This window comes from Grus americana, unplaced genomic scaffold, assembly GCF_028858705.1.
Source record: "Grus americana isolate bGruAme1 unplaced genomic scaffold, bGruAme1.mat scaffold_83, whole genome shotgun sequence".
NCBI lineage: Eukaryota > Metazoa > Chordata > Aves > Gruiformes > Gruidae > Grus > Grus americana.
This window is the reverse complement of record NW_026562032.1, coordinates 357,644-381,226: the sequence shown is the minus strand read 5'-3', so window position 1 is coordinate 381,226 and position 23,583 is coordinate 357,644. Positions and strand designations below refer to the sequence as shown.

Sequence of the window (23,583 nt, the reverse complement as noted above, 5' to 3'; positions counted from 1 at the left end):
AGCTTTGAAGAGCAAAAGTTTTCATCCCAGGAATGTTTCTGGTTCTTCGTTTCCACAGTCACTCCTGTTCAGTTTTCCCAACAGTTACCTGGGGAGCACGGCTAACAAACTGCTCCCACAGTCCCATCAAAAATCAGTGACAGCAGCCAAGGTTAATGAAGAATAACCTTAATTCCTTTATTATATTTCCAATGTAGTATGCATTCATGTGTAAATTTCCAACATATTTGTTCTTCCCCCCGGGCTTGCCTTCACTGTGAACCGATACACCAAGAGTAGGAGTAAGCTGCTCACAGACAAATCTTAAAGTCTTAAGACTCATGCTGGTTTTTAAGAGTAAGGTTGTTACTGATCAAAATTATACTGTGATTAATAAAATAGAGAAGACAAAAAACCCCCAAAAAGGTGATTTCATTTGTTATTGATACCCATACAAACAATACAGCTAAAAGAAAAAATTCTGCATAGTATGCAAATGTTTGGACAAAGACTAGAAAGAAACAAAAAAAGAGAACTGAAACATAGGTAAGAACCCAAACACACACAGAAGGATTGCACAGTTCGGCGTTCAGTATCACCAGACCTTGTGTACGTGAGGTGATGGAACAAAACAGCAATGTATGGTGCCACATCTTTTATCGCAACCAATAGAAAATGTTATTGTCATAAGATAGGCAAAGTTTTTTAAAAAACAGTAACTGTCAGATTAACTGAGAGAAATTTTCTCTGCTGGTTTGAAGATGCATACATCTTCACAATGGGGTATTGCTTTGCTTGGACTTAAATATTTTTATCACCAACAATGTATTCACTTTTATGTACTAAACAGATAAAATTTTCTCCAGGTAACTAGAAAACTATTTACAAGTTAATTCAGCTACAAGCCACCTAACCTGCAACTAACAATTGACATTCAAATGCTATTCTCCAGTATCAAGAAGATTGTCATTATTACGAGCAAGACTAAACTTTCCCTTAGAAAGTTAACAGCAGTAAATTTTGCTTTGTTTCAAGTTAGGTTTTTTGGACAGGCAAAAATATGCCATAGCAAAAGTTCTTAAGTTTGTGGAGTGTTTCTCCTACATACTTTCTTTAGGTTGTTAATTCTGTGAAAGCCCCTTGAGGTGCTATCACACAATTAAAAAAGTCCACCTCTCAACTGCATTGAGAGGTTTCTAAAGGATTTACTTTTCAGGTACCAAAATGAGACTTGGTTTAAAACCTTCATGTAAGATGCGATGGACTCTACAGCACCACAGACTAGTTCAGAACAACGTATTCCCACAAGTTGGAAAGCGATGAGAAAAAGTTTATCCTTTTCTGTTAAAGAGAGCTACTGCAGTTATCTGGGAGATGTTCGGTTCTGCAGCGTTCCAAAGGCAATCACAGCAGTATGTCACATAAAATATATATAGGACGAAAATATCAAATAAAAGCAGTTAAAGGACTTTATTAGAGCTTTCTTAACAAATTTAAAAATGTATTTGTTTAACATCTGTAGAAGTAATCTTTATTGAATTAATTATGCGCAGATAACAACATGCAGTGAAAAGAAAACATTAGACGAGAAGTATGTGGAAATCAACACCGAGCATAACTGAAGGCTGCAATTTCTTTCTTCATTTCCTAATAAGAAAAAAAGACAAACTAGCAGTCAGCATGAACAAAAGCTTACGAACCCTGTTTATTTCTTCATAAAAAATAACAAAGGATCTGTACACACATACCACTGGTAGTAAGATTTAGCAAATACATGCGCTAGCACCACCGTAACATCTTTCTATACCCACTGGCTTCAAACACATGCTTATGTGTCCCAAATAGACTACAGAGACTGCGTGGTTCTGTATCAAGAGACTATGGAACCGTATCGACAGCGGTTCCAACAGTTAGAAAGAGGAGACAGTTCCTGAAAAGGCACAACTAAAAGCTGGAAACATTCTTTTCTGCACTCGGAATATTTACTTGTTAAAGTCTTATCTCTTCATACAGTAGAGCTTGCTCCTGACTGACCTGCAGTGTCACTCTGAAGAGGAGATTTTTTTTTTTGTTAAAGCTAAAGGTAGAAGTAGCAAACAAAGAAATCCAGTCTCAACTTTCAATGCTTCAAGCCACAAAACCTCACAAGCCCCAAGATAACATTAATAAATGCCTTCTCATGCTAAACAACGTCATTATACTAGATGAGAGATGGGCCCATTTTTCAGGAACGGCCTCCCTGAATCCAAATAATCCTCCCTGTTGCACAATCAGAACAGAACATCGGTTCTAACTCCTTCTCTGATGTGGAAGAAGAGATCCAGATGACCCGAGCTGAAGAGAAGAGGCTTCCTCTTTTTTAAGGCAGGCTGAGAGGCATAAAGAATTTTCTCTATTCTCAGTCACAAGCATCTCAAAGACAAAGGGATTCAAGGATCTTGAATCTGACAACTGACTATCCAACCTATCTTAATCGACTCAATGCTGGGAATGCCTGACTGGGACCACGGGCATCTCCGGAAGACTTCTGACAACTCAGAAATCCTCTCTTAGCGGAAAAGAACAGAGAATTTGACTCATTAACATGAAACCGTCAGAGGCAGAAATCTCCCCATGTGTCAAATTAAAGATGCTCGAGCCATGCTTGTTAAAAAGAGATTATGGTGAGACCAGAGAAAAGTCTCAAACTCTTGTTAGGTTTCATACCTAATTTCTTTTCAGGAAGGGAAGGACTACTCTATGAAGTGTTACCGTGTCTGACTGCCTGTAAGGGGAGAAAGAGGAAGCAACAGACTGGGGAAAGCACCCTCCTTATGTAGCCCCCCCCAGCCCTAAAAAGGGTCTGGAGAAGGACTATTGACAGACTGAGGTTAACTGCTTTGAGAGGGCTGTGTGGGTGGACCCATTGTCTTCCAGTTCAAGCCATTTCCTGCTGAAACTGCCAACGATTATGCCAAATACAACAATGGGTTTGCAATATGGATAAACCTCTTCCAGACGGAAATGAAAAAGCCTCGTAACACAGGCAACTAAGCAGTAAAGAGTAATGCTAAGGAAGCGTGATGTCCAGAGTGCACACGTACACATGCCTAAGACACACATGCATAACAGTGATAGAAAGTGCTGTAAGAAAAAAAAAAATTACCTGCACTAATTCAGTTTTGTCATAATCTTCCCGATGTTGGTATATGGACTGACTCAGAACAGCGTATAGTTTTTCCATGCAAAATATACTGAACTTTTTAGTTACTGCCGTGACATAACGCAACAGTTGCTGAAGAAAAAAAAAAAAAGGAAACTACAAGTTTGGAATAGTGCAAGATCCTTTGAATAGGCTCTTCATGTTTTCAGAAGCTAAACAATAACAATACAACACAAACGACATCCTACTTTCTTATTTTATGAAACATGAGTGACACTTCAGAGAACAGACGAAACATCTCACAAGATTTAACTGAAGAAAAGGAGTTACTTTTTCATACTTCAGAGAAAAGGAAAGCTTAAATTTCAGACAGTATTTTATTAGTCATCAATCTATCACATCAACAATCCTAATTGCGAATCAACTGCTTCCAGAACAGCAGGGAATGACACAATCCACTTTGTGGTAGAGTTGCTGCCACAGCAAAGCCACTGTTCCATTTTATTAGAGAAACTGTTGCTGCAATGCAGGGCACTGTAAAATGGATCTTTGGAAGCCAGGCTACAAATCTTCTGGATCCAGCTGTGCCAGCTGGAAACAGAAGCAGCCTTGGGTGCTCACCTTTACCCATTAGCTGAACGTGTAGTGTGCCTACAGCTCTGCTGGCAGAACACACTGCTCAAACGTCTGAAGCAGCTCAGGGAGCAAAGTTACCTCCGTTGGCTCCTGCCTTTAAACTGACGAGTGGATAAACTAGCAGAGTGACTCTGCCTGTAGCAAATTACCAATCTCGCACACAGGCCTTTCTGTTACCAAAGATGCGAATGCAATCATCTCTGGGAAAACGACAGTGACAAACTAGCGGCAGCACCTTCTTCCACTGCTGGGGCTATTCAGTGCCTGTGTGTTGTGTGAGGCTGTGAAGATGTAGCTTAAGAGAGCAGCCGTACCAAAGGAAAGTATTACTGCCTCACAACTGCCTGTCGTCAAACTCTGCCTCCCTCAGATCAACTAGCACAAAAGCTGAGTATTCCCCTCAACTTCATTCTACACAACCCGCAGATAAAACGCACAAAACCCACGCAGCGTGCTTTCAGCTGCTGCAAACAGAAAAGGCAGGATGCGACAGAGGTGTATGGTCACCATCCCGTGTGAAACTATTTCTAATTGCTGCCACATAGATGACCGCATGCGTTTCTACACGTTCATAAAGCTCTAGGCCTATTACCAAGCAAATAAACGAACAAAAACCCCCAAACAAAACCAAGCAGCTACATTTTGGAGGTTCACCTAGCTTATTCACTGCAGGTGAATCCTACAGAGGCTCTCTGGTACGAGCAGCTAGTTCCAATGGCATCCATGTTGATGAAACAAATTTTCCAAAAGATGCGTTTCATGACTGTAGCTCTCAGAGCTGAAACATATCTAAGGGCTCTACTGTACCATTTCCACAGTGGGCAGTAACTTTGGAGCACACACTGTTAGCACCCTGACTCTCTGAAAAACCTGTGTGGCTTCTCTACACACAGAAGCAGACATGAACAACAACAACCCCCCCCCCGCCCCGCCCCCGAAATCTGCTTCCTTAGGAAGCCAGCTTTAAAAAGTTGGTTTCACCTCCACAAATTAGGTCACAGCTTAAAAATGTGACAGAAATTGTGTTGGCAAGCCCCTGCACCGCATGGGATTCCTATCTGGTCCCATTCTCCCCACACAGGGGAAACAGCCGTGTACTACTCCCTCTCTCGTCAGGGCAGGTAAAGAGCAGGCCTCCTCTGCTTTGGCCAACCTCCAGGACTCCAACCTAGCAATTTTCCTAACTTCCTCACTGCAATATCCCCTGAAGATGAGGCCCTTGTTCTACCCTCTGCAATCCACGCAAAGGAATCTCCTTTACCCCCTGCAGCTAGGCCATTTTTAACCCTTTCCCCAACTGTAGCCTAGGATAGCGGCTTCTACGAGGGACTGGAAAACCCTTATAACACTGGAACTGTAGGAATGTAAAATTCTCACACTGGGTTTTGAAAGAATTTCAGAAAAGTAGGTATTAGTATTTTATCCTTGATGAGCTTTATGTCAACCTAACTTCAGGTTTCGAGTCATCACTGCTAGAAATAAAGGTTCTTTTCAGGTTCCTAATAACTGAAAACATGCAAAACCCAAAACCCAGCCCCCAAATCCATCGTAACAACTGTTAAGACATTAGGAACCAACAGTACTAGCAGGCTGTTAGTGGGCTATTTTCAAATTCAACAAGCCCTTTTAAATTAAAGATGAGGAAGAGAACCAAAATCAAGAACAGCAGCCTACACCAGCTGCGGCAACACAGCAGTCAGAGTCCATTACAGGTTGAATTCTTTCACAAGCTTTATATCCTTCCCATAAATTGTTTTAATTGGCATTGGTTAACTGACTTAATTCACACGTAGCAAGGCAACGTCCTGTTTCAGTATTAACAAAATTGAAATTAGACTTACTTTGAGCTCATAGTAATCCACAATCACTGGCTGTGTGAGAATTTCCTTGGCTTTATCGGCACACGTCACCTGTTGCTCTTCTGCCTGAGAATGTGTCCCACGAGTCGTACGGCGTACCCACGAATCTGGAACGACACAAGTTTCTTAAAGTCAGCATTTCTGTTTATCTGGAACACAGTGTCGGCGAAGTATCCTGTACCTGGAATACAGTCGCTTTCTGCGACGACAGAGACAGGATTTCTACCATTTTTTCACTGAGAAATGCTTGACTTTTACTTACTTTCTGGCAAAAGTCACTGCTCCGTAACAATTAGACACAAAAAAAAGCACTAGAGGAAAAAGGCAGGGTAAAACCAGGAAAAAAAATAGAGTCACATTGCCATTAACAGCACTGCTCGGTAACACTCCAAAATAATTAAGGTTAAGGAAACACATCTTCCATTGCAAACATTAGGATGTAAGTCTTGTATTCTGCAGGGGACTCTGGGCCCATGCCGCTTGAAGTACAGCTTGAAGTTGGGCAGCATTATAGATGCAATTTTAAGGGAATATTTGCCGGAGAAAAAAATTGTCCGTAAAGACTTATACCTCATATGCTTTCTGATGCAGTTAACCTTGTTTAAAACAAACTTTGCACTTTTGCCTTCCAGAAAAACCCACCGTTCCTTGTATTCACGGAGTGCAGCACGAAGCACGTGGGTGAAGTCAACGGCAAAATTCCCAGTCATGCCAGTGAGACCAGGAAACTTCACACCACGTCATGCGTTTTAACTGAACGAGATCCAAGTCCCTTTGTTCTTTCATGTCCTTTTCACAGGAAAAGTGAGGAAATAAGGATCTCTCCCTGTCTATTATTATTGCTTCCCTAATTTTTCCCCTTTCCCCCTTCGGCTGGAAATCACAGTAAGAGGTGGCACAGAGTTCAACGTTTGAGGGCAGAGAAGGGAAAAATACTGTTTCGTATAACTAAAAACTAGTTGAGTATTCAGAAACTGCCATGGACAACATTTTTGCCTCCGAGAGGTAGCAACTTGGGAGCCATTAAATGTCGGTTGGGCCATCAGGGCCAGTGTCTTTCAATGTAAACCAACCACTGCACTTGAACTTCAGAACCATATTGAATGAACAACCTCTGGATTTATCTCACATTTTGAAACAAATTAAAAAACGTAACGCCTCTGGCATGAAGAACCAGGCATCAGAGAAACCTGTTATGTCACAAGAACAGAGAAGGTATCGGTGACTTTAGCACCTTCTCCAAGGAAGTCTGAATAAAATGCAACTTACTGTTAGAGCGGGGTGTACTGGCATCTACAGGTGCTGCTGCTATCTTCATTTTTTCATTACACTTTGGGTCTGTTTTCGTACACCCAGGAACGGAGTTCTGCTTTGGCATTACACGGTAGTAAGAGGGAGCATACTTTGAAGAGCTACAACCTTGCAATAAAGAACAGATAGCAAAGAATTGTGTCTTGCGTTGTTGGTTACAAATCCTGAGACAAGCCTTAAGATCCTTCGTATCAAAAAACCATACCTCTTTTCTTACGAGATTCTTGAATTTCTTCACAGCGTTGTTCAAAGTCTTCATCTATTTCTTCCCTCACTATGGCATACGCAGTATCTCTCAAAGTACAAGCTCTGTGCCTAATGAGACGATCTGCAATTTTACAGTCAGACCTGAGTATTTTCTAACAGCCAACAAAATCCTTTGATTACTTGGAAAGATTTTGCTCTTGTCATAGGTAGGTTCTGAAAAGTCCTCTCAGTGAATATTTTCAGCGTAACAAGATAAAAGTTAATTATTAAAGCAAAAGCACTAGTTACTGATCAACGCTTCTATCACAATTGCATGCCCAAGTAGTTTAATGCTACAACATTTACTTCCTGGCAAGAAATGCTCTCTGTTGATGTTTAAAATGATCTGATCCCAGGTCTACTGTCCACAGATGACATTTATCAATTTATACCTTTCAAATTGTTCCAAATTAGGGATAAAAACACATCCTCACCTCCAGGATCTTTATCTGGGTTGTACTCTAAAGCATTGCTACAGATTAGATCGATGTCTCTTAAAAAGTCTCCTGCAGTTAGGTACTGGTGCAAGTCAATCTTAGAGAGAATTGCCGACAGGTCCATGGGCTGTTTAATAACTGCGTCATAATCAGGTACCTACAAATGAAATGTATGTGCTCAGAGATTTAACACAGTATCTACCAAAATTCATTCTTTTAATAAAGTCAAATAAAGGACTTAAAACCCCCAAATATTTATGGCACCTCCAAAGATGTGGAAATTAACCAGTTAGGTTCTTGAAAACAGAAGGGCTATTTCAACTGGCTTTGAAGAGACAGGCCTGAAGAGGGGAAAAAAAGCAGCAGGGAGGTCAGAAGCACGTGCGGGGCAGAGAAGGGAAGAGACACCCAGACTTACTCAATGAATTAAATGAGAGAGAGAGACATAAGAAGCGTATGGGTGGAAGAAGAAACCACACAGCCCTTAGGGTTGATCTTGTACTGAGGAGCCCCAGCTGAAACAGAGAACAGACTCAACCTTTATTTTAAAAACTGCTGCTTCTACTTCTGTTCTTACAGAAACTATTGACAGTCAGTCAAAGAGCTTTAGGCTTTATTAAAACAGTCCTATAGATGCTGTTTGTAAAGAAAGAGACCTCTGCTCTTTTCACTGCTGTAACATGCCTACACATCGAGGCCTTTGCCTGAGCAAACTGTGTTGGCATTTGGTCTGACTGGCAGTTGGAGTAGATGGTCATCGTAGGGCCCTTCCAACTGAAATATTCTGAAGTTCTAAAAGACATTTTAGAAGGAACCTGGGGCTTTCACTGATTACTTAAAGAACAGACATTTGACAGCCTCAAGGAGTCAGCAAAGTAAAAGCAAAATTCATTGCTTGCTTGCTTGCTGAAAAATTGGAATAGTACAGTCCTAAAAACAAAGACAAACCTTCATATAAAGAGCACACAGACACTGAGAAATACACACGCAGACAAATTATGAACAGAGACAGATAAAATGGTATTACAGATCAACACTAACTTACCTCCTCTGGGTCAACAGGCTTTGTAAATGCTCTGAAACGTCTGTCAATGGCAAGTCTATGAGTCACATCCCTTAAGAAAATCCTAAGTTCACGCAACGTGTCCTCCTCCTGCTCCTCCAGTTGGTTGATTTCTTCCTCAGTCAGCTGTTGAGGCTTAGGCGGTGGTGCTACAGGCAGCACTTCCAATGGCCGCCACGCTTAATTGAATCAGAAACTTTTAGTCAATTTACGGTACTCAAATACAAGCGTATGACAAATTATCGCTAGAAAATTACCACCAAAGCAAATAGTGTATAGCTATGAACTTACAGTTAGCAAAGTTTTATAAGTAGAATAGCCTCACCTGCACTGTTTTTTGATGCAGGAGCTTTAGCAGCTTGATTTACAATTAAGTCCTCAAAAAACATTCTTCTTTCTTCCTCATTAGGCAACTGGATTTTGAAAACTTCTTCATAATCATCAATAAACAATTCTTTTATCTAAAGCATGAGGAGAAAAGATATTTCAGATATAAGGCCACACAAATGCATACTCTAGTCCACAAAGATGAGTACCTTTCAAAATTAAACCGAATAATCACCTGAGTAAGACAAACTGTGAGAAGCTATCTGCTTGTCCTTCAAACTCTAGATTTTCCTAGGTTAGCACGGCAGATTAAAATATCTTCTCTAAGGAACACCTCTAGATTTAAAGCTCAATGAAGGGACCGTGTGATACACTGATCAAGTGGGGACATTCACCACCTCCAGGACTGCTTATTTTCTATTTACCTGCCTTGCTGGTTTCAATCTCTATGGCATCTAGAGAGGGAACAGGCAGGGTTCAGCAGACAAATGCGGGCTTTTTGGTAAGGTGTTTGGGGTTTTTTTTTTTTTGTTAAATTAATTTAAGCGAGGTGTCTGAGGCTGTATACTTCCAGGTTTTACTCCGTTTTTCAGTCTCTACTACCAAAAGTTATGGAAGGAATTTCAATACTTATTTTAGAAGGACTTCATTAACAGTATTAAAACTCCTCTAGAAAGTTAAGCCCTTTCAAAGCAGTTGATGACAAACACACCTAGGTAAGCCCCCCGCAGTAACTGAGACAAAATAATCAGGGCAGCATCTTCACATTTTGAATATCCTCCTTTAATGCACACTCTCAGATGTCTAGGAAGCTAAGCATGTACTCTTACTGAATTTTGTTAAGGAATACCACTAAAAATCCACTTCCAAGTTACTGAAACGAAGTTGGAACTCGGCTTTCTCATTTGTAAAGCTTTCACTTACATGAACAAAGAAATTGAAATTTTTATTAAAGAATTTAAAGATGAAATTCCGTTCCATCATTACAGTGTGACCACCGTACTTTTTCAGTAAAAATATCTTTCAATTTCAGTACAAATGTTTTCAGTAAAAATATTTTTTTCCCATTTCCATTTCAAGCACCATATATTCTTGACTAAGTACATACCTAACCATCCTGAAGTCACTGGATTTATTGTCTGAAGTAAATGGCTACATCTGTCTAACAAGCATGAGTGTGTGAGAAGGGGGAAAAAGTTGGGTCAAAGTCAATCTCTTTACTCAGAAGACACTTTAGACAAACGCTTTCGGCATTGTGTTGTCTAAGCAAATTTTAAGAGACCTGGGTAGGGTGCCTGAGTAATAACAGTATGCATTTGCTTAAGTACTCCAATGCTTAAAGGATTTATAGCTGAACAAGAAATTGAATAAAAAAAGTCACGACAGAAATACCTCTGTTGGGAGATCTGCGTGACACACATCGGATGTTGCAAGCAGCAAAACTGGAGCAAATGCTGGAATGTTCTGCAGTAGTGTTGTAAAAGTAGCTTTCAGTGTAGCTCCAACAGCCTCCCACCACAAATGGATATGTGGGATATAAATGATACTCGGCGCTGTTCTTTGAGCTTCTCGCATCAACTGGTGAAATGAAAGCTTGGATAAGAAAACTAAACCATGTGCAATAGGCTAATAAAGAACTACGTATCAGTCAAACTATCTTACGAAGTGGGAGTACGTGAAGCCAAAACACAAAACCAAACCAACAAAAGAACAACTCCTTAACAATAAGGTAAAACGTTTACTTTGACTCAAATATAGACATTGCTACGCAGACAGACCTGAAGCTCTACCTGATTTCAAAACTACTCAGGTGTAAGGGAACTCCTAAAGCGCCTCACAACTTAGCTGGTGTAGTGGTGTGCCTGAAAACACAAGCCTAACCCTTCTTCGAGATGTATTAGTCTGGGTAAGTCACTACACGACTGTAACTACACGACCGACTACACCATCTTCAATTCAGAGCGGGCACATAGCCAAGTCAGTCTGGAGCACAGTCTGAACAAACACAGACAGACCTATGTGAAAAGATGGGGGCTGATGCTGTAAGAGGAGCCTGGTTACAATTCAAAATTTCAAGTATGTTTTATAAGAGGTGACCAGTCTTCAGCCTGCCTGAACAGCTAAATCACGCACAGCCTCTCATTACCAAAGGATCCATCAGACCCGATTACACGCTTTGGATGGCCGCAAGCCGTTGCCTACAGATGGTACCTCGATCGCAGAAGAGAGCGTGCACCTACTGCGTGAGGGAAGTGGCAACAGCCCTTTCACGTGACAAATTTCTCCGTGGACCCTTTCAGATTATTAAGATTCAGGGGGTTCCTGTCACAAAATGGGAAGCGCACGTGGTGTGTCTGGGCAGTGACTAGACACGGTAGCTATACGACCGCAGAAGCAACCGTAACGTAACAAAAAAGGAATTGTGCCTCTTCTGTGACAAATGAGTATCCAGTCCTGTAGTGTGTCTGTCCTTACTCGTCCAGCTCTCAAATGCTGCTGCCTAAAGGTCAAGATATTTTAATACACTGATGCCAAACAACAAAATGGCTTTCCTGCCTAAAAGTAAAAAGGAAAACAGCACTACCTCTGCTTATATTTAATTTTCACAGTTAAGAAAAACATACCAGTGTACAAATGTAAGTGTTCCATGAATTTTAATGCTTTTACTGCATATACTACAGCAGTGGAAGCTGTATATATATACACACACACACGCACGCGTACATATGTAAAAAAAACACTTCTTTTCCCCAAAACCTTGATTGCCTTTTCATTATATTTAATAAAAAAGCCTACAAAAAGTGCGTGACCTGCAGTCAGGCTGATGCAGAGCCACCTACTGGGAGCAGAGTCTCGTAAGCAGCAATGAAAACAACTTTCTGGATCCCACCGAAATGGGCAGGATTTCTTGCGATAAAGAGGGATTTATTAGCAGCACCTCCCAGCTTCCCAAGCTGCTAGCAAATTCCTCACGGCTTAATTTGGAATAGAAAATACGGCCATCTACAACATCCTTACTCGGGATTATATGATCTAAAAAGAAACGTGCATTTTCGGACAGAAGTAAACCTAACAGCACGTTCAAACCAGGCCACCTCTATTAACAATGAATTTTGCTTATTTTACTAGTTTATATACAGTTCATGAAGCCTATGAGATTAAAAAGAAAAAAAAGATACCCGTGCACATGTTTCTTCCGGTGATGTGGCGGTAACAAACAAAGCAGGTAGGTCTAGCGTATAAACTGGAAACTTTTCCAGGGCATGTATTACCGCAGGTGCCAAATGAGAAGCTTGCCCACATCCTGGCTCTCCAACTAGTAAGAACCGTGGCCTGCAAGATGTTGGCTGGTAATAAGCATTTCTAGAACAATTAGAAGATAGTAAGTTTCAAAATGAAGTGATGACTAGGCACACAGATGTTAAAGGTTTTTTCCTAACCTCGTTTTTTTGGTAAATACTCTCCATGTTCCAGTAAATAATAAGCTGGTCTGTGATCAGGAAGACTATCAAAGCTCATTTTCTTACAAACTTGTACCATAGCTCCCCAAAGAAATCCTGCCAATCCCCAGCATCTCTGCTATTCGTTTGGCTGGCTTAAGTAATGGCTCTTAAATCACACACGGGGACTTGTCCAGCTAAATACACACACGACAACTGGTCAGTAACCTGATATGGAGGAGAAATACAACTCGCTCTCGCTCTCTCTCTCAACACACACCAATCTGGATCTGTACACCCCAATTTTCAGTAGGTCTTGAGTTTAAGTAACTACGAGATCTCTACATCTGTCAAGTTCAGCTGAAATTTGGCCGTAGTTACTGGAGATAGCGGGAAGGAAGGAGCAGAACAACGTTTCTAGGAAAAAATTAAGGTGGGCGCTGAAACACATGAGCTGTATCTGAAGTACGCAATTGGATTAGTTAAATTACAGCAGTACGCCAAATACGTACAAGATTGTATTCAGTCATTCTAATTGTTTCATCGTTGAATTGTGTATTAATTTCCTAGTAATCTTGCTTTCCTAGCATGAAACACATTTGTGAAGAGCGTTTGTTTTTTCCAGCACAATACCACTGTACCTTTACTGGCTGAAGTCAAAGATCTTAGAGACCTAACCAAACTCAGCTGGTCACATTTTCTGGACAGCATAGCGATAGAAACGGAGAAAAATAACTGACCCAACAGTGATGACAACAATCTATTTTTTCAACTGTTGGCTTATACACCTTCCACATTAAAATGTCAAAAGCTTAATATCAACATTTACCTGCTAAAATTGAGGAATTTTTCCTTTTCTCTACTGGGCATTTGATGAGTTGGCTTATCTTCAAAGATTGATGGCGATTCCTCATCACTGTCAACTGCATAATTTCTTAAAACATGATTTACACTGTCTGAAAGACAAGAGAGGTTTGTTAACTTTCCTGAATACTCCATATCTCACTCTCGCATTAACACAGCTTCAAATCAGTGCTGGAAATCCCTTTTCTTCTATTTCTTCATTTGAGGGCACACACTGAATGCTATTTTCTGAAGAGTTCGTCCTACCACAGACCTAAGGAGACCGCACAAGTCTCTACAAAGCTGTCCTAAGTGCTTGGGAGGTTGTTTGGTTTTTTTCTCCTTAGAAGAAAGATGATTAGGAACAACTTTGGTGGTTCCGAGACACCTGAAAAACCCAACAAGGCCACTTCTTTCTGGGGCAGGTTCCCGCACTGGAAGCGAGGGAATTAAGCGAGTGCGATGGCCACAAACTTCCATTTGTGTAGGACTAGTGAGTCAGAATATACAGACCAACACACCTGCTAAGTAAGGCTCCTCACAGATCACCGAATGAGTAGATAATGGAAGGCAGACAACAGAGAAGGGATGCAATTACCAATCCCCTAGCCTCTCTGCTTTTGTTTTGTTGGTGGATTTCTGCCTCTGTTTTACCAATGCTAACCTATCTCCTGCCTCTACTGGGAGTCATCCTGGTAGGACAGTCTCCAGAGATTAGCATAACTAACTATTAACAGATTTCCATTAATCAAGAGTGGAGTGAGTTTATCAATTTCTTTGCTCTCACCAACTGACAGAGTAAACCTGATCAGGGCTGATGCAGTCAGGGGTGTGAGCTCACGTATGCTAAGCCAAGTCCCAAAGTACACACTACTAAACCATTCTCATCTCCTGTACAAGTGTACAGTGTGATCCACAAACATTTAAGTTAAGAGACTATGGCTAAAAAAAAAATCACGATAGCTAAAACAGTATTTAGCTTAAACCGCTTCTGCTTGCATTGTGGTCCTGACATTCTTCAGACAGGAATTAGAAGCATTCATGTAAAAATACCTTTTTCCCCTCTATTTCAATATTTTGAAAGAGGTGCCTCATACTTTAAACCTCAGATCCATCTCTACAAATGACAAATATGATGTTAGCTACTGTCAGAAACAGGGTGCTGTAGTAGAGAACGCATAGTTCTCTACGGCCTATTGTGAGTCATTCACAGCTCCCATCCAGCACTTCAGTTTAGAATCCAGACTAAAACCTATCCACCATGTTCCTGAAATAAAAGCATGCACATGCATATTCTGAAATTCTGCTGTCATTATGGCCAAGAGGTTTGTGTATGTTGACTGCACAAATGAGAATTTTTTGCTTTGACAGAATTTTAAAGTAGTGAATGTTATCGTTATACCTGGCTGTTGGTCCTTCTGTAGTGCAAACTCTGCGTGGGGAAATACTCTCTGCAAGGCTTGTAAAATTCTTGCTAAGGTGTTTTCAAGCAGTGGTTTTGAAACAGATGATAGCGCTCGCCCAGGTGAAGCCACAGCCCTCTGTGAAGCTGGAACAGTCTTCTGCATAGCCATGACAAAATCCTTTGCTGTTATTTTGATAGAAGCAACATCTAACTGCAGTTTCTCGCTACTTTTGTATAGCTGAGGATAGCGGCGGCGCAAAGCACAGAGGGCAGCTTCAGCACATAAGGATTTAATATCAGCACCACAGTACCCTAACAAAGAAAACAAGAATCAAATGTTACATCAGTCTCAGGCAACACAGAAGTCAAGGCCAAGGTTCCGTTCCCCAAGCGCAACACTGAAAGACTTTGTATGCGGCCAAAAATTAACAGTTTAAGAGAGAACGTAAAGAGTTACTGCACTGCAGAGAAGTTTTGTTACGTGGCTCGCAGCCTGATATCCTGCGCTTATTAAGCAGCCCCCTAATCAAAACTTTGCTCCCAGGGAAGATGCCCAAAACCCATTCAACGTTCTGAGAGACAGAAAGAAAATTAAAAGAAAAGAAGCATCTAACTTTCTTTGCTCCCACGGCGTGCCAGCCGCCTCACTCTGCAGCAAGGTGCAAGAGCTCGAGTACTGCCTGCTACAAGCTCAGATTCCTTCGGACTCAGTCCCATGCAGTAACTCACTGTATTTTCAAACTTACCAACACATTTTTCAGCTAGCTCTTCAAGAAACATGTCCGATGGCTTTGGGGTCCAATCTCGTGTGTGAATCTTGAAAATCTCTTTTCTAGCCTGGAAATAAAATGGTCGCATTTTAGTTTGTCCAGAGTTTTCTCTTCAAAATCCCCGAAACAACACAAAACCCCCCACACCCTCACATTAATACAAATACTTGGTTTATCTGCTAAACTTTTAAGTATTTTACAGTTCGATTAATACGCTCTCTGCTTTTGCAGAGTAATTGCTACAATTACTACAAAGACGAACAATAATTATGACTCAAACTACTGTCACTGATCCAGAAAATGTCAAACGTTGCCTATCTTCATCTCCGATCTTAGCAAGATCTTTTATTTAAGTATTCCCTGGTACACAGTTTAATTACGGCAGATTTCTAGAATTCTTCCACAGTAGGGAATCATATAGTGTATGTGTTTCACGGCACCTCCTCTCCTGTTCCTGAAAGGAGATAAAAACTGGAGACAAATGTTTCTGTTAAATATGCTGTTTAGTGCACTTTTACTAGCCTTCAACCATAGCCAAATTAAAACACACAAGACCAGGGTTCCACACTGTCTTCCTCCCCATATTTTTTGGTTGCTATACACCTACTTTTTCATTGCTTCGCTATCGCCATTGAACTAGAAGCTTCCCAAGCCCCACACCTGTCCAGCGTACCTCGCATCTTTGTCCAATAAGAAGTTACCAGTAAGAATGTCAGCTCCCAAAATACTTCCCTCCCAGGATACGCAGCCTGGGAACGATCCAGCACAGGTACATCCACTATCCATTCGTAAACCAAGAACTGAGAGCAAGACCACTTCAGGATGAAAGTGTCTAAGTGGATTAAGTCAGTCAGCAAACATGGACAGATTTGGGAATGGAAAAAAATTCAATCGCTCCAGCACCAGCCTTGAGAAAAGTTTTTGTTTGCAAAAAGGAATTCTTGTGCGCACACCATTTCTTTCATTTTCAAGATGAGATAGCAGTAATTTACAGCTAATTGGGGCATTCACTCTTTCTTACATGTTTCAGTGACTAGCAGCATCCCATTTTCTTGGCTGGTCACAGTGAAACCAAAACTAATTACAGAACTAACTACTTGTGGAAATCCTCTTAATGGTATATATTCAGTACGGGATCTGCCCCCCACAGTCTCTCTTTTGCCCAAGTTGTCCAACACTGGGTTTGACTTTAACTGCTCTGTAATCCTGCATTGTTACGTGGTTTTGTTATAAAGAGGGACTTTGTCACATGAGCATTAAGGTTGTGTTTAAGTTCTGACCTCTTTATCTGGCAAGCTGAAGAGGAACTCTCGATCAAAGCGGCCGGGTCTTCGTAAAGCAGGATCTATAGAATCCAGCCTGTTGGTGGCCCCAATGACCACAATCTCTCCTCTGCTGTCTAAGCCATCCATAAGGGCCAGAAGAGTTGACACAATAGAGCTAACAGAAAAAATATAATTTTCATTCACTGGTTTAGTAAATTTTGTTACATTCTACGCAATCTTCTGCAATGACCACTCAAAAAGGACAAGCTTTTCTTGATGAGACGCCAATTAGCGAAAGACTTAATTGAGGACATAACAAAACCAGTAAGCTAACACAGGCCTTGTGCTGATATCAAGCTGAGTGAACTGGTTTCAGTTATTGTTTGAAAATCATCTGAATTTTAGTAGCATTGAATTACTAGTTTTCAGGATAAATTAATGTATCACATAAAGTTAAACAGGTTGTGGTGGTCTTTTCACAAAGATCAAGCAGCTTCTATGTAGATACCAAAAATGTACTACCTATGAATTTGGTCTTGTTCACTGGACCGCACAGGAGCAAGGCCGTCTATCTCATCGAAGAAGATAATTGAAGGTCGCATCTGGTAGGCCTCGAATGAAAACAGAGGAATATGGACATAAGTAAACCGGGACTATTTTAAAGAGAAAATGCATTAAAAATGTTTTGGTTGGGAAGTCACTGGAACTAGATCTTTCAGACTGGCATCAGGGATCTCTACTAATTGGGCTAATGGAGTGAGGGGCACGAGTAACAGAAGACGGCAGCTTGTGTCAAGCCACTGAGACCGGGTGACAGGAAACAAATCAGAGCAGTAGTTTTTACAGCTGTTTGGCAACCGCCGAGAACAGAGCCGAGACTTAATTCAATTACAGGTTCTGAAAGCAAGCTTCCATCAGGAATTTAAATGACTATGCCGTCAGCCTGCATCTGTTTCCCTCGGATCTAAAGCCACCATCCATCTCTTGCCTCTTGAAACCCTTTTTGTGGCTGTTTTGGTTTGGGTTTGGTGGGGTTTTTTTGTTGATGGTTATTTTTGGGGGTTTTGGTGGGGTTTTTCTGAGGTGGGTAGCAGGGGTTTGCTTTGCGAGGTTTTCTCGTTTTATTAATCTTCCCTAATACATCTCAAGATTTCAAGCCCGTAAAAAACCCACTGAAAAAGGAAACACTAACAAACCCATGTCAGTGGAAAGAACTGACAAAAACCAAAAAGGAGTGAGTTGTTCTTAAAAATACTGACCACAGAAGATTACAGTTACCACTCGGACAGAACACAGAGCACGTTTCAACCTTACCTGATCAAATAATAACCGAAGCTGTCGTTCAGATTCCCCCGCCCATTTACTCAGGCAGTCGGCACCTTTTCGTATAAAAAAGGCTATTCTCCTCTCACCTTGGCTGCATTCGTTAGCAAGCGCACGAGCAACCAGTGTCTTTCCAGTCCCTGGCGGACCATAGAATAGACAGCCTCTGCAATTATTAAAAAAAAAAAAAAAAAAAAAAAAAAAAAAGAAAGAAAGAAAAAGAAGAAAAGATTCATATATGATGGAAAAGTATCTATTACAGTCCTCATCCCTAAACCACACCCCTCTTCTCTCCTAACCAAAACACTTTGTGTATAAGATCGCGGTAACAGCTGAAGTGTGAGAAAAGTGAAGAGAGATGGAAGTTTTGTGTTCCTACACAATTCAACAAGGCAGTAAACGCAACAAATAAAGAGGATAATGGAGACGTACAAACCTCGAGAAAAGATCCTAGTGTCCCGGAAGGGCACTTCCAAAACTGCTGACAAACTACCAGGGGTGGTTACAGCACAGTGGAGCCAAACCAGAACAAACTTGAGCGCAGAATCTGAGACTTGGCTAACTTATGATACGCTGCATGTAAATGCTTGTTTTCACAAAAGGCAAGATTTGCTAGTAAAGCATTTCATTCTCCCTTAAAAAGCTTGAAGTTACTGGATTTGGTCTCCCAGGCCATCCATTGCTGATGATAAATGAGGTGGAAGTCTAAACCTGGGAGAGTATTCTGCATTTCCAGATAAATACAGCCATCAACTAGAAAAGCCAATACACTGCTGTTTCAAAAAGAATTTCAATGAATAAAGAAGCAAACCCACTGGAATATTGTCTTTTCATTATTTGTAATACTTTTAAAGTTACCGAAAGCAAAGAATTTAAAGTCATATTTCACTATACCATAATTGAACTGCGCTGATCAAGAACATATAAAGCTAACAATTAAATCTCTAATAATGTCATAACGCAGAACTAATTTAGCTGTGTAAAAAGTGGTCAGATCCTTCCTTTAGCCCAAGCACGACAAACACGGCAAGGTTCTAGTTGCAAGTCCTGTCAATTCTAAAATGTATCCCTGATCACTTGAACAAAAAGACAGTTGGTGGGAGAGACAACTGGACTTCCAAGCAACAAATTACAGTTGACTACCAGTAGATGATTCCTTCTTGCTTATAAACTAATCAAGCGGACGTGGCCATCGAACTCAAACCAAAAATGACTCAGCCCCACCTTTTAAAGGCAAGACACTTTTAAAGTATACTCTCACCACACGGTACGTCTTTGAACCTACATATATTCTGGATTCTCTCCATTGTTAAGAAATTGCTTTTTACTACTGCCAAAAAGCCCCATCAACATTGCTGAAAATTCTGAAGCGTGGAAACATATTGATACCTCAGTTGAATATTCTCCTGAAAATGGGTGAATTAGAATTCATAGTTTTAAACAATATCTGTTACCTTGGAGGTTGAATTTTGAATCTCTCAAAGACTTCTGGGTAAAGCAGTGGAAAAACGGCCACCTCTTTTAAAGCTGAAATGTGGTCAGAAAGACCACCCACACCATCAAATCGCACCTAAAAATAAAGTCAGCGGAACACGTTTTATACGTTAAAGAAAGCTGCAACCTTGATGAGGTTCCATCAGAAAGTACATGTCAGCACAAAGGAAATGTTCGGGGCAATTTTCAAATTGCTGGAGAGAAAACTGTAAACCAAGGTAGCTGTAGACAGCACGTTATTGAAAGCTTTCAGAAACACTGGAAACATCTCACGGACACAATGAACTAAAATTACTTACTGAACAATCTATTTGCATTGGATCAACATCAGCCAGACTTGCTCCAATTGTCATTCGATCCTTGGGAATTCCCTTTAGCTCATCTTTTCGAAAGTTTAGTGGAAGACACCTGATTTGAATTAAGGAGAAAGAGAAAGGCACTTTCTAACTTGGGATGCAGCTAGCTTTTTGCTTTTATAACGATGGCAAGTGAATGCAGAAGACCTTATAAATGAGATAAACTTCCTAAATAATGAAATATTTGTTCACGTTGGTTTACATTTAATGTCCGTGAGTAAAAAAAGGAAAATGGTCACTCCGGACATTAAACTGCGTTAATTATTTTAATAACTCTTAGCACTTCTAAATATCCATGCCAGACCACACAGCATATAGAGGAATGCAAGCTTCAAACAACTTACTCCATATGTGGAGACCGTGACCTGACCTTGATTTGCGTGACGGAAGAACTCCTCAAAACACACTGACATCTTTCAAAGATTTTTTCGCGTCTACATTCAAAGACTTACAGCCCAAGGGGCTACTTAGTTCAGTGTGGATTAACATTATAAAGGCTGGCCACTACTGCTGGTCCCTCCCAAGGACTTTGGGATCCATGTGCCAGAAGACACACATGTCTGAGAGACATTGGGCTGAAAACTTATTTATTAGATTGTTATTAAAATAGTTTTTAGAAATTGTACAAGAGAAAGTGGCTAACACTTCACAGTCAGGCAGATGCAAACTCCCCCCAAATAGATTTCTCCCTCCCCTATTCTCCAATTTCATTAACCTTCTTAAATTTCTGTTATGGCTGCGCTTCCTATGTCTCTCAAAACGCTCTTCGTCATCAGATGTGGATGAAGGGGATGTGGAATCTGTGTTGTGGACTGCGTGTCTCCGTCTGCAAACATTTAAACAAACAAGTAAAACATTAAAGTACACGCTAAATAGTATCAAAACTTAAGTGAATTCTGTCTCAGAATTTACTTTGAGATCTATTAAGTTTCCAGATCATTGTACTCCTTTTGAATCTGATTTCAAAGTATATGACATGATTTTCCTTGTGACAGTAAAATTTAATTTTTCTGAGGAAGGTAAAATGTTTAACTATTTTTAAAAGAAATTTCATAAAATAAATTACTCATTTTGTCCAGTCTCTCTCTCACACACACACATAAATGGAGTTTCACTTAGCATTATATATCCACTCTGTGAAACATAAACCTTTTTAACTTGTTTACAAATTTGGCTTCAAAAACCTTTCCTTCCATAACTATCTGCTTTCCAAGACGCTGAACAAAGTGCTCATATCTAGCAAGAGACAGCATTCTGCATGCTCTAACTGCTTACAGGATCCAAAACCTCTTTGTCATTACTACTGTAATTCATAATTTATAATTTCATTTAGCATTTTTCTTGTTTAAGGATAGTTTCATACAGAATCATTAGCTGATTTCAGACAGAAACCAGAATCAGTATTTGACTGATTAAAAAAAAAAACCCAAACCAAATCCATTAAAACTTCCACGCAGGTTCTCCCTCTAACTAAATTATCTTCAGTTTTAAGAAAATAATTGGTATTCTTCAGGATGAGTCTCAGATTTTCAGAGAGAGATTCTGGCTTCGGTTCGAGAACAAAAGAATTGCAGCTAGGTAATCTCAGCACAACCTCCGGAATTACCTTATCAGTGACCACCAATACTGCATTTTAAAATACCTAATGGCTAATACAAAAAGTACAGTTTACACTCTCAATAGTTGTTTTCTTTATACCCTCGGACTACCACAGCGATAATCACACTATTAATCTGTAATTACCACCAATCCAAACACCCTTGAAAGCATTATTCAGTAATGTGAGCAACAGCACTATTGATAAGTAAGAACTATCACTAACCATATACCAACCTGTTAGCTCTTTTGCAGCAAGAGCCTTCTGACTGAGCACTTCTAAATGAGTATCTCTGTCTGACAGGTGAAGACCGGCCCGAAAAATCTCTCTTACGTTGTCTTGGTTCTGTTGAAAGCAAAGAATTTAGAATAATGTTACAAACAAGGTTAAGAGAAAGCAGGATAGTGGAGGAGGTAGAAAATTTCAGGGGAAGTTTCAAGTGATTTGGGGGAGGGGGGGGGATTTTTTTTTTTTTTTAAAAAATCAGTGCACAGTAGAAGGGAAAAAACACACACTTGTGTTTTAAGGAGAACTGAAAGCCACAAGAGTAAGATTATCAAGTCTGCTTAATTACTATTCTTTCAAGGATACACAGGCCTTTTTTTTATTGAAAAACAAGAACAAGTATGCCAAATGGCAAAGGAATATAACGTGCACAGGCTACATGCATTTAATAAAATTTACTTGCAGAATGAAGGTAAGAAATTTAAATAGAAGTTGAGTGGGTATATATTTCATTAAAAAAAATCGTCTATGCAAGGAATTAGGTCTGAAGAGAAACTGTGCATATAACCTACTTTCCAATGGAGCTTGATAGCGCTCAACGGTTTTCCTCTGTCGAAAGTCATAACGCTTTCGAGTGTCTTCACCATCATCTTTCTCTTCATTTTCTTCTGATGAAACTACTGTACATTGACATAAGGTTAAACTGTTTAAGTACTGTTGCAAATGATACTAAATTCAAAATGCACTCCACAGATGCCTATAGGTTTTACTATTACCTTCATGTTAATGACGATAGATCTGAAAACTGGCAAAACCTTACGACCAATTTATGCAAGAGACATTCCAGAAATTACAAAACACAGAGGAGCGTACATATAGATACTGTTCTGTGCTCGCTGAAATTGCTGGGTGACTTCTCATCAGCCTTACTAACACCAATTCTGCCATCTTGCTTAGCTAAGATGCAGCTCCTATGAAAACCGCTATTTCAGAAAGTCATTTCTTGTTATTTTGAGAAAGCGTTTCAAGGAAATGTTTTTAATATGCTATAGTGGTAAGACTAAGCATGGTAAGCTAGCTCCAAGCCCTAGCTCTGCCACAGATTACGTGAGCAATAATGGGCAAGTCTCAGGTTTGAACTTCCCCAATCAGAAAATAATGTCAAATGCATACAGTTTATGCCACTAGCTTCTGCAAAGTAACTTCATGTTTTTTTCATGAAGGATGGTAAGAATGCAAAACCCAGAGTATAATTACCTAGCAGGTTCCTAGTAACACCCTCTCACATTAATAGCTACACACCGGGTGAGGAATGTACATGCTCTGTTCACCTCCCTGCTCACTAAAATTAAGTACGCTTGATTCCTTGGAAAGCACTAAGCTTTATTTCTTCCCCCTAAAATGTCACACTGCTTTCTGAATGCAAGATAAGTCACACAAGATAACGTAGACAGCACATGGAAAAGTGAAAAATTATTTTGGCATCACTACTATCCCCAGTCCATGGTTCTCCAACACTCCTGTCACGAAGGCACGAGCTTTTCTGCTCCTCGAGTCCTTCCCCTTGTTCCACTCACTTTCTTTATACTAACACACCTTCCTCACTCCTTCTTGGCACACGTTTCATTCTAAAAGTATATTTTAGTTTTTTCCCAATTTAAAATTCCAGAGTTATCACTTTGACCACAAATGAACTGCCCCATACTCTTATTTCCCTTTCAACATACTATTTCTAATTACTTTCTACAAGTCTCTCCTGCCCAACACCTCGAGATCCACACACTTGAACCAAGCCATACAGTTCCTCCCTCTAGACTGCCCGTACCTTGTATTAAAGCTGCTCTTATTCAAGCCTTGACTTGATA

The 23,583-nt window shown here is 40.3% G+C and overlaps 1 protein-coding gene across 1 annotated transcript; it reads right to left on the bottom strand.

Moving 5' to 3' along the window:
- Positions 1-1,527: 1,527 nt before the first annotated feature.
- On the bottom strand, positions 1,528-22,381 carry LOC129201190 (ATPase family AAA domain-containing protein 2-like; the record flags this gene model as incomplete). Its single annotated transcript, XM_054812342.1, has 20 exons — positions 1,528-1,626; positions 3,125-3,253; positions 5,599-5,741; positions 6,895-7,035; positions 7,133-7,255; positions 7,608-7,767; positions 8,656-8,852; positions 8,999-9,134; positions 10,393-10,578; positions 12,180-12,356; positions 14,717-15,000; positions 15,435-15,525; positions 16,739-16,898; positions 17,246-17,334; positions 18,038-18,212; positions 19,501-19,616; positions 19,840-19,948; positions 20,612-20,722; positions 21,730-21,838; positions 22,291-22,381. Coding segments are annotated over 20 exons (2,772 nt in total), but the record flags the coding sequence as incomplete, so codon positions are not given.
- Between the last annotated feature and the right edge of the window lie 1,202 nt (positions 22,382-23,583).